This window comes from Odocoileus virginianus, chromosome 1, assembly GCF_023699985.2.
Source record: "Odocoileus virginianus isolate 20LAN1187 ecotype Illinois chromosome 1, Ovbor_1.2, whole genome shotgun sequence".
Taxonomy (NCBI): Eukaryota; Metazoa; Chordata; class Mammalia; order Artiodactyla; family Cervidae; genus Odocoileus; species Odocoileus virginianus.
Genome location: NC_069674.1, coordinates 12,157,807 through 12,168,715, shown reverse-complemented (window position 1 = coordinate 12,168,715; position 10,909 = coordinate 12,157,807). Strand labels below are relative to the sequence as shown.

General features: G+C 53.5%; 1 protein-coding gene across 1 annotated transcript in view; it reads left to right on the top strand.

The window, feature by feature from the left end:
• The first annotated feature begins 3,331 nt into the window (after positions 1-3,331).
• CLCN1 (chloride voltage-gated channel 1) overlaps positions 3,332-10,909 on the top strand; it is a 40,201-nt gene continuing 32,623 nt past the window's right edge. Inside the window, exons 1-6 of the mRNA XM_070461927.1 lie at positions 3,332-3,511; positions 6,793-6,913; positions 7,314-7,445; positions 8,033-8,161; positions 8,416-8,549; positions 10,207-10,284. Coding sequence (XP_070318028.1) covers positions 3,332-3,511; positions 6,793-6,913; positions 7,314-7,445; positions 8,033-8,161; positions 8,416-8,549; positions 10,207-10,284 — 774 coding nt within the window. The remainder of the gene's footprint in view (positions 3,512-6,792; positions 6,914-7,313; positions 7,446-8,032; positions 8,162-8,415; positions 8,550-10,206; positions 10,285-10,909) is intronic.

The window sequence follows — 10,909 nt, the reverse complement described above, 5'->3', positions numbered from 1 at the left end:
AACACGGGTAAATCGTTGCTGCCTTAAAAGAAGGAAGGATGCTACCCTGTGAGGATGAAGCAGGAGGATGTGTGCTGGATCACTCAGGGTTAACACATTACAGATGCTGTTAGCCATCTCTGAGCATGAACTTCAGTTTAACGACACAAGTTAATGTTCGGCGCTCACTTTGGGGCAGACACTGACTTTTAACGTCCATTCTTTTCTCTCCATAACCCTCAAGTTAACCGACTTTCTAAGGAAACAGAGGCCAGGATGGGTAACAATCTGTCAGCTTGAATTCAACAATTGTGCTTCTGTGACTTTTTCTTAGCAAAAGGCTTTTTTTTTTCCCTCCCTCCTTACTTTTTGGGGCTATAGGTTTTCCCCACTGAGTTGTGAGAAGGCGCCTGAGACCAAAAGAAAGACTATTCCATCTTAGCCCTTGTTGGGCAGAGAACAGAGGAAAAAGTGTACCATATTCAAAAATCCAGAAGAGGGAGAAAGAGCCCTGTCCAATGTTAGGAAGGCATCATATGCAGGGGAGGGAAGGGACCAGGCCTTTTTGAAAGATCTGGAAGGCAAGGTTCAGTAAGCATAGAGGAGAAATGACTGCGAGTGACGACAACTACAAAGAGGTGTGTTCAAGTTACAGTTGCCTGGGGGAAATTTCAGAAAGTTGGTGGTCATGGGTCCCATGCTAGGCTTGATGTGGAGCAGGCAAGGCATGACTTAAAGCCCCTTAAGAATAATATCACAGTGTATTGTTCAACAGTTGGAGAGCCCAGACTTCAAGAGGTGGGAATCTGAAAACAAGGGTGTCACCCAGGGAGAAAGTTCCTGCTTAAATTGATACTGGGATCCCAAGGAGCGGGATCGCTCATGACCTTCTATACCCCAACACACTCCCACACACCTGTGTCCCGGACAGTTGTTTCAGCAACTTTCCTTCAAATAGCAATTCCATAAGCCTATAGGTTTATAGGTTTTAACCTTGGACCTCAAGAAAATCTATTAAAACCCCCAAAGAATACATATCTTACTCAGCATACATATCATAGGTAAATGCATTGTTGTGAATTTGTTTCCAAATTTAGGAGCTTTTCAAAGGACTCCCCAGAAACCCATCACTGGCCTTCCAGATAAAATCACTGAACCCATGGGGTGTTGGGGTGGGATGAGCACAGTTTATATTTTATTTTCTTGTTCTCTTGTAGGATGATAACCCAGATTTTAATCTTTGAGCTAAGACTCAAGATCCTTACTCTCAAATCCTTACCCTTCAGAGCTAGCAGCTGGAGAGCTCCTTGACCCTCCTGATTTCAGAGTCTGGTTTTAGAATTGCAGCTGGTGCTTCCAGGTGGCTTGGTGGCCTGGGAGGGTTTTCTTAATGGCCATGATCTTGCCTTCAAATTTTGGGATCCACAACCAGGACCTGATTTTCTCAGGAACACTGGAGAAATAACAATTGTGTTAGATACTTGTTTCTTAGGATTATCAAGTTCCTGCAGAAACTGACTACTTTCAGGGGAGCCATCTCCACAAAGGGGTGGAAATCTTTTCTGTTTCTGAGACCCCCCCTCCCCATAAGAAAGTAATTTCACTTTGGCAATCTATTTTCTTTTTTCTTGGCAATCTATTTTCCTAATTAAAGTTTTTCTTTGGGGACTGTCCTAATGGTCCAGTGATTGAGAATCACCTTGCAATGCTGGGGACATGGGTTCAATCCCTGGTCGGGGAACTAAGATTCCACATGCCACAGGGCCGTCAAGCCCATTCACCACAACTAGAGAAGCTGTGTGCCACAACAGAAGATCCTGCATGTCGCAATGAAGATCCCACATGCTGCAACCAACACTCGACAATGCCAAATAAATAGACAAATATTTTAAAAAAATAAAAAGCTTAGAAAGTGTTTCTTTCATCTCACACCAACCCATTAGATCTCTTTTATTTTCTGCCTGGGGAGAAGGGAGATGTTACAGAACATCCAGGGCCTCAAATCACACATTTGTCGTCTTTGTGGGTAGATTACAGGTCTTCAGATTTATGTTAGAAAAGGTGCTCTTAATGGTATTTATCTTCCCACCTGCTTGGGACAGTCCCATTTAGCCTGGGGCAAATTTCAGTTGTAGACCAGATGTTCGGTGTCCCTACCCTGCAGTCCCTGGGACAGAACTTGCTTGGTGATGGATCCCAAACCACGCACTGGCTCATGTTTATAGCTTTCCTTCACTAGTGAATAGTTCACAAGGGAAGGACTGTACTAGGAAAATTGGTCTTAAAAAAAACAAAGCATAATGCCAGATAGAGTAGTTTGGCCTTGGCAAAAATTACTTATTGACCCGAAAAGGGAAGAATAGCAGGGTACTTCCCTGTCATCTCTTATGTCTGTCGGGCTCATCATGAGAAACGCCCACTCCCGTCTCTCCTTGGGCTCCCTGTTCCCTTGCCCCACTTCCCCTTCTCCCCATTATCTCACCTGTCCTGACAGTTCTCCCAGGGATGCTCCGAGCTCTAAATGGAAGCTCAGTCCCTCCCTGAACATCCCACTGGTGTGGCTGTCATGTATCAGCCCGGAAAGTAGGAGAAATGCCAGAACCCAAGGCTATTACCCCTGCGCCCCACACCCAACGGTGATAAAGGTGGGGCCAAGGGTATAACCTCAAAGCATCACTAGCGGCCTCTGGCAGACAAAAAAGGCAGAGCTGGAGGAGAAAGCTGAACATCGGTTGGGTTGGGAGAGCTGGTCCGACAGATGAGGACTAAACCTGGGGGGGACCCAGAGCTGGGGACAAGCCCGCAGGGGAGGACGGCAGAGAGGCGCCGCTTACTCGCCCAGGTGAGCCACTCCCCAGTGTTTCTAGAACCTAGAATCACTCCACCCAGCTCCCAACCGCTGCCTCCCCACGGGAGGATGGACTGATGGAAGAAAAGTGGTGGGCTGCTTAGAGGGTGCAGGCTCGGGGAGCACACAGGTCCGAAAGTGAGCAGAGCAGTCTTCCACCCTGATCTGGACGGTATTTATAGCCAGACCAGTGGCCTGGGACTGGAATCCTCTTCGTGACTCAGGAGGGGGACGGTGCCTGTCCTGCTGGGGGAGTTCCCCGTGGGGCTGCCCCCCAGGTTCTTGTCCCCACTCCTCCCCCGCACGGCTCTCACACCTGCTTCGACCCCAAGCAGATCAGATGTGGCAGTGGGGGGGGTCATGTGACGGAGAGATGGCTATAAATAGCTGGGGGTGGGCACGCTGCCCCAGACGCCTTGGGGACAGGCAGGAGGACAGGCTTAAGGAGCTGTTCTAGGGGGAGGGTGGGGGCCGGCAGGCCGAGACCTGGCCGGGGGCGGGAGCATGGAGCCATCGGGGTCCCAGCGGCGTGGGGGTGAGCCCAGCTGGTGGGGCAGCGCCCCCCAATACCAGTACATGCCCTTTGAGCACTTCACCAGCTACGGACTGCCCTCCGAGAACGGGGGTCTGCAGCACAGGCTCCGGAGGGACGCGGGCCCCCGTGCCAACGCCCACCCCACACAGGTAAACTTGTCAGAGGAGGGGGCGGTGGATTCCAGGAGCCAGAGCAGCCACGGATGGGGGGAAATGAAGAGGCAGGTGGCAAGAGGGGGCAGTGTGATCTTTCTAAGTTAAGAAAGTACATGGTCGTGTGTTCCAAATATGAACATTCTTTAAAGGTCTGGGTTCAGCCCAGTGGGCACCTTCTATAGAGATACACGTGTACCTCAACACAAGCTTTACTAACAGAACCCCCCGAATCTGGGGGGAGAAGGCAGAGCCACACATGGGTGCTGAGCCCATGCTTACATAACCCACACGAGGGGACTGGCGGAGAAGCCCACACCTCTGCGTGCCCGAGCCGTCCTCACACGCTCACCCTGCACACAGACACCACCAGATTCTCCCTTCCCACCCTCGGCAGAACACACACACATCCTCACTTCTGCAGAAGGCAGAAAGGTGGGGAGAAGGGGAGAAAATGGACTGAAGAGCACAGTCAGTGATCCAAGACAGACCAGTGTCAAATGAGCAGAAGAAATGTAATCAGACTTGCAGGTGGGAGGGCTCATCAAGTGAGGGCCCATGAGGTGGTGGCATCTGGAGGGAAACAGAGCTCTGACCTCAGTGAGGGGGGTGCCTGGTGAGCTGACTCGGGGTTTGTTGCTGTTCAGTCACTCAGTTGTGTCTGACTCTGGGCGACCCCATGGACGGCAGCACACCAGGCTTCCTGGTCCTTCGCTGCCTCCTGGAGTTTGCTCAGACTCGTGTTCATTGAGTCGATGATGCCATCCAACCATCTCATCCTCTGTTGCCCTCTTCTCCCGCTGCCTTCAGTCTTTCCCAGCATCGTGATCTTTTCCAATGAGTCCAGGGTAAATATCCTCCAGGAGTTCCAGACATCAAGGGAAGGGCAATGATGGTGGGGGCATCCCTGAAGGACAGATTGGAAGCTTGTCTCAGATAAATACCTGGGTTAAGATCAGCAAGTGACCGTGCCTGTGGAGGGACAGAATGGAACCTGTCGGTGGGGGACCAGGAAATCAGGATTTAAAAATGTTTTGGCCGATGAAGGGTTGACTGTGTTTTCTTTAGCGTGGGGGTCTAGGCAGGGCAGAGAAGCCGAGGGCTGGGCTGGGGATCTCTGTGCTGGGGGTCCAGAGAATCCAGGTCTCAATCCTGACCTGTTCTGAGGATGGTGGGTGGCGGCAGTTCCTGGAGAATCAGTTGGAGGATCGAGGGCACAAAAGCCAGGGGAGGCTCCGGTGGTGAGTCAGAGCAGGCTTCCTGGAGAAGGTAGCCTGGAACACTGTGTGGGGTTGGACAGGGAGACCCCTCCTCGTGGCCCGGGGCTCTCTGTCGTGGGGTACGTGGTCTGAGTGGGATGTCAACTTAGTAAAAGGTGCAGTTACGGCGCCTTCTGGTGATGGCGAGCAAAGCCAGCACACTAGCATGAAGCTGAAGGCACTCAGGAAGTCAGGTTGGGCAGGTGCGAAGAACGGGAGCTTGGACTTCCGCTTTTCTCTGCTTAAATCTTATTATGGAAATTTCATGCTTATACAAAAATAGGAAGAGTGGTGTAATGAATCCCCAAGTACCCCTTGCCCAGTGATTAATTATCAATTGTCAGGATCTTTGCATCCATCCTCCCATCCCTGGCCCTATACTCACAAATCCAGACAATACGCCCCTTTCAGGCTTGACTTCTCTTTCCCCTCCCAGCCCTGCTCAGACGGTGAGCCCTAGTCCAGCCAGCACAGATTTGGCTCTTTTATTTTTATTTTATAAATTTACTTATTTACTTGACTTCATTGGGTCTTACCTGTGGCACACGGGATCTTTCGTTGTGGCACACAGACTCTCTAGTTGTGGCTTGGGCTCCGGAGCGCCTGCAGGCTCAGTAGTTGTTGTTAGTGTGTTCCTTGGTTCCCTGAGCAGGGATTGAACCCGAGTCCCCTACATTGCAAGGTGGCTTCTTCACCACTGGACCACCAGGGAAGTCCCCAGATCGGGCTCTTTTAGTGTTTCCCAGACCAGGTTTGGTATGTAGCACCCATGTCTCCTCTCCTCTGGCCTTGGACCTAAGGTGGGTTGAGGTAGCCCATGCACTGGCCCCCGTGGGGTGTGTCTTCTCTTGGGTCTGGGGAGGATATGGAGGAAAACACGGCTCCCTTCGGTCACTAACCTCATACCAGAGCAGGGTATTAGTGCCTCCTGCTCAGGATTCAGGCATAAACTTGACTGCTCGTATTGTGAAATCAGATCTCTTCCACTCAGGCTCTCCGAGAACCAGCAATGTGCCCTGGCCTGACCCTGGCCCCAGAGGACAGTTAGTGTAGTGGAGGTGGGGCAGGCTAAAAGGAGTTAGTATATCTTGCACACATACAATGCCCAAACACACATGCTCTACTTCGGGAAGGAGTGGACTGACCTGCCTTTTTGGGGCTGGGTCCAGCTTGTGCCTACAGGCACAGGGCGGGGATGTGGATGGGCCTTCTCTAAGCCTGCAGGGCGTCCGAGGAGCCTCATTAGAGCTAGACACACCAAGGCCAGGAGCCACCAGGAGTCACCTGCTAGCCTGTCCTCACCCCGTCCATCTCGGTGTGAGGGGGGTCCGGGGAAACGACAGGGGGGCCAAGAAGCAGAAAGCAGTGACGCACAAAACATGTCATTGATGTAGATGCCCAGTCTTAGCACAGTTCTCGTATCCCTGCTTCAGAGTAGAAATTGGTTCCCTTGATGAAGGCTGCTGTTGAGAGAGATGAGTACAGATGGGTAGGGGTGTGGATGGATGGACAAGAGTGAGGAGTGGGAACTGTGTAGACGGACAGTGGGGAGTGGAGGGCGCTGATGACCCAAGTGGCCCTGCATGAGGCCATCAACACCCAGGATTTTTAAAGACCTATTCATTTCTGATTGGAGGATCACTGCTTTACAATGTTGTGCTGGCTTCTACCGTACATCAACATGAATCAGCCATAGGTAGACATATGTCCCCTCTGTCTTGAACCTCCTTCCACCTCCCACCCCATCCCACCCCTCTAGGTTGTCACAGAGCACCAAACACCCAGGATTTTAAAAAGCTGTTTGTGCGATTTATCTGTGGGTCTATATGAAGTGAAGTGAAGTCCCTCAGTCGTGTCCAACTCTTTGCAACCCCATGGCCTGTAGCCTACCAGGCTCCTCCATCCATGAGATTTTCCAGGCAAGAGTACTGGAGTGGGGTGCCACTGCCTTCTATATACTTCCTTCTATTTCTTTTGACTCTTCAGTGAGAAAGACCTTTCCCATCTCCCTCTATCCAGATCTATGGCCATCACAAAGGGCAGTTATCAGGCAAGGAACAGGACACCGAGATCCCCAAGACGATGGGCTCCAGTGCTTCCATGGACAGCAAGGACGAGGATCACTATTCTAAATGTCAAGGTGACGGGGACAGGGGAATGGAGGTATCTGGAGAGGAAAGAGGTACCGGGATTAGGGCAGTAACTCTGAAGACTCGTTGCGTATTTCTGACTCAAGATCCTCAATGTTCCCATCTGCACACCAAAGCCCTCCTCCAAGGAAAAGGCACAGCTCCCATGTCCTTCTCACCCTACCTTCCCACCGTCCCTCCCACACAGCCCCAAGAAACCAGAGTTTAGAAGGGAATCAAGTAGCCAGAGGGGAATTGGACTCTGGTGCCTTCTGACGGGCAGAGAGGTGAGGAGGAACTCAGGGAATGAGACATACAGACCAGACCGCTAGGGGCCCTGCGCTCGCAGCCCTAAGCCGCACACCCAGAGCAGTGGCTGGTTACCTTCCCCTCTGTCCCTTCCTTTCCTAGATTGTATGCACCGCCTGGGACTCGTGGTGAGAAGGAAGTTAGGGGAAGACTGGATCTTTCTGGTGCTTCTGGGGCTCCTGATGGCTCTGGTTAGCTGGTGCATGGATTATGTCAGCGCCAAAACGCTTCAGGGTAGGTGTAACATGGCCCTTTGCCGCCCCCCCCACCCCCCAGCCTTCCCCATACTGTGGTTGTTCTAGAGTTCCCACCTAGGGTAAGCTGGGGGAGCATCAGGATGGTGCTCAGAGAAGAACGGGTGTGACTCTAGTGCAGGGACACCAGACCCAGACCCATTTCCCCGTCCCTCTCTATCAGCTGGGCTGTGGGCGCCACTCTCGTAGGGTGACCAGCTTGTGCTAGCTTTCCGAGGGCTTTGCAGTTCAGGCAACTGGAAACATGTGGGGTGCCAGGAGCCCCTCCTGCGAGGGTAACAGGCGGCTGGGTGCCCACGGCCTCTAAGGAAGCGCCCACACTGTGGTTTGCTGCACTGCCGTCCCCTCGACCTCCCGCAGGTGGTGGGAACTAGAATGGGTCACGTCACCTCCCCCAGCTCAGATCCCTCCACGAATCAAATGAGAATAGCGCCAGTTCTGAGGTTGAACGGGGGCAGTGGCCACTTGAGCACGCTCTTAGCCCGGCTCTCCGCATTGCCGGCGTCGGGGCAGCGCTGACACGTGGTCCATCCTTGTAAGACTGAGCCGGGACTCCTGTCTCCGCAGCCTACAAGTGGTCCTACTACCAGATGCAGCCCAGCCTGCCTCTGCAGTTCCTGGTCTGGGTCGGCTTCCCCCTAATCCTCATCCTCTTCAGCGCCCTCTTCTGCCAGCTCATCTCTCCCCAGGCCGTCGGTGAGAATTTCCCAGATCCCACCGCGGCGCCATCACCATAACCCACAGCACCTCAGGGGCCTGTAGACCTCGCACGCCCCTCCTCCGCTCCCTCCCAAGTCTGTTCTCGGCTTTGCCACTGTCCCCCTTTCCCTGTTCACCTCCCCGGCCCCCGCTCAGACCTCTCGCTCCACCCCCATGTCTGGATGTCCATCTACCTTTAACCTCCAGCTTAAAGTTGCACATAATCACTTAAAACAACAACACGCTTTTAGGCTCTGGAATCCCTGAAATGAAGACAATTCTTCGCGGGGTGGTCCTGAAGGAGTATCTCACCCTCAAGGCCTTCGTGGCCAAGGTAGTGGCCCTGACCGCAGGACTGGGCAGTGGCATTCCTGTGGGGAAAGAGGTAAGACTCCAGTTCCTGCAGGGTGAGCGGGGCAGGCCTTCCAGCAGAGGGCGCCACAGAGTCTAGAGGGAGCTGGGGAGAATGGGGAGGTTGGGACCACGGGGATTCTTAGGCTACCAGGGAAGGTCCGCACCCTGGGGCACAATGACAAAAAACATCAGAGCTGGGAGTAGCTTAGAGCAGAGTCTCACCTTTGGGGCACTCAGTGCTGGCATCTGGGGCTGAGTAATTCTTGATGCTAGGGGGCCGTCCTGTGCATTTGTAGGACAGCCTGTTCCTCCTACAAGCCAGCAGCAGCCTGGCGTTGTGACAAACCCCTGGAGGCAGAATCTCCCCCAGCTGAGAACCACTGCCTTAGAGAAAATCCAGATAAACCCTGTGAAAACTGAGACCTAAAGGAGGCTGTGCTTTTTTTCAAGGTTACTTGTAACCTTGTAAGAAGTTACATGTAACTTCTTGCCCTGCTGCAACCAGAGTTATCTTTCGAAATGCTATCAGGAATAACTGCCCTTTGGTTAGGAACTTCAAATGACTTTTCATTCCTTTTTTTTTTTTTTTTTTGGCCATTTGACACGTGGGATCTTAGTTCCCTGACTAGGGATCGATCCTACACCCCCTGTGGTGGAAGGGCAGGGTCTTAACCACTGGACCCCCACCCCCACCACCCCAAGAAGTCCCTCCATTCCTTTCAAAATGAAGTCCAAACTTCTTTCCCGAAGCCTGTGGTGATTAGGCTCCTCTCTGTCCTGGCTTCTGTCCTCCCAGGCTACTCCCCCTTCCCGTTGCTGGAGTGACAAGGCACTTTCTGCCCCTCAGCCACCAGGTCTGCCCCCCTCTCCAAGTTCCTGCATTTGCTGTGCCCTCAGCCTGGAACTTTCTTCTACCGAGACCCTCATGGTCCTGTTTTCATGTCCATCAAGGCCCTACTCAGTTGTGACCTTCCCCACCCCACCCGTGTCTTTCCTCTCTCTCTTCTGTTGTTCAGTTGCTCAGTCGTGTCTGACTCTTTGCAAGCCCATGACTGCAGCACACCAGGCTTCCCTGTCCTTCACTATCTCCCAGAGTTTGCTACAACTCATGTCCATTGATTTGGTGATGCCATCCAACCATCTCATCCTCTGTCGTCCCCTTCTCCTTCTGCCTTCAATCTTTCCCAGCTTCAGGGTCTTTTCCAATGAGTCAGCTCTTCTCATCAGGTGGTCAACAACGTACTGGAGCTTCAGCTTCAGCCTCAGTCCTTCCAATGAATATTCAGGACTGATTTCCTTCAGGATCGACTGGTTGGATCTCCTTGCAGTCCAAGGGATTCTCAAGAGTCTTCTCCAACACCACAGTTCGAAAGCATCAGCTCTTCAGGCGCTCAGCCTTCTTTATGTCCAACTCTCACATTCCTACATGACTACTGGAAAAACCATAGTTTTGACTAGTCAGTTTCTTCACAACCCCTAGAATTTTCTGAAATGACAATGTGCTGGGCATCAACTCCCTTCCTCCCTGGGATGAACCTCTGCGAAGGCACAACCTCTATCTTAGCTATATTTCTAGCCCCTGGTACAGTGTCCGGAGCAACCGATGTCTGTCCAAGAATGTCATCAAGCCCGCCCCCCCCCCCACCCGACCCCTACCCTTGACCCCTCGACCACCTCCTCTCTTCCAGGGCCCTTTCGTTCACATTGCCAGCATCTGCGCGGCCATCCTCAGCAAGTTCATGTCGGTGTTCTGTGGGGTGTATGAGGTAAGGCTGAGAAGGGCGAAGGAGGCGGGGCTGTGCGCGCGGGCGGCACGATGGGCTGCCTTGGCCGAGATGCTGAGCCGGGCACTGCGCTAACCCCGCCTCCTGCAGCCTGCATCCACGTGCCCCCGGCCCGCCTCCTCCAGCCAAACGATGCCGCTGTTTAAGCCCTAGCTGGTCCCTTGCCGCTCTCCCTCCGGGGGGGGGGGGGGGGGGGGGGGGTGTCGCACGTGGTCCGCTCCTCCACCGGCCTCCGTGTCAGTTCCCCTCCGCGTCTCCCTCGGGGGCCAGCCCCGTCCCTCTGTCGTTCCTGGTCCTCCACCCCGCGTCTCGTGCGCTCCGGCCGCGCCGCAGCCCTCCACGCCTGGTCGCGCTCCTCTGTTGCAGACCGTGCCTGGGCAGCTTGATCTCCTGGTATCGGCCTGCGCTGTGGGCGTGGGCTGCTGCTTCGCAGCCCCTGTCGGAGGCAAGTTTCACTTCCTCCCTATCCCAGTTGGCCTGAGGGGGTGTGTGTGGTGGGGTGGGGGGTGCTCTCATAAGCTTTGGGATGGGGTGGGGGCTGCTCGAGGAAGGGGGATGGGGGCGGGCCTTTCAGGGAGTGACCCCGAATCACATCCCGAATCACTCA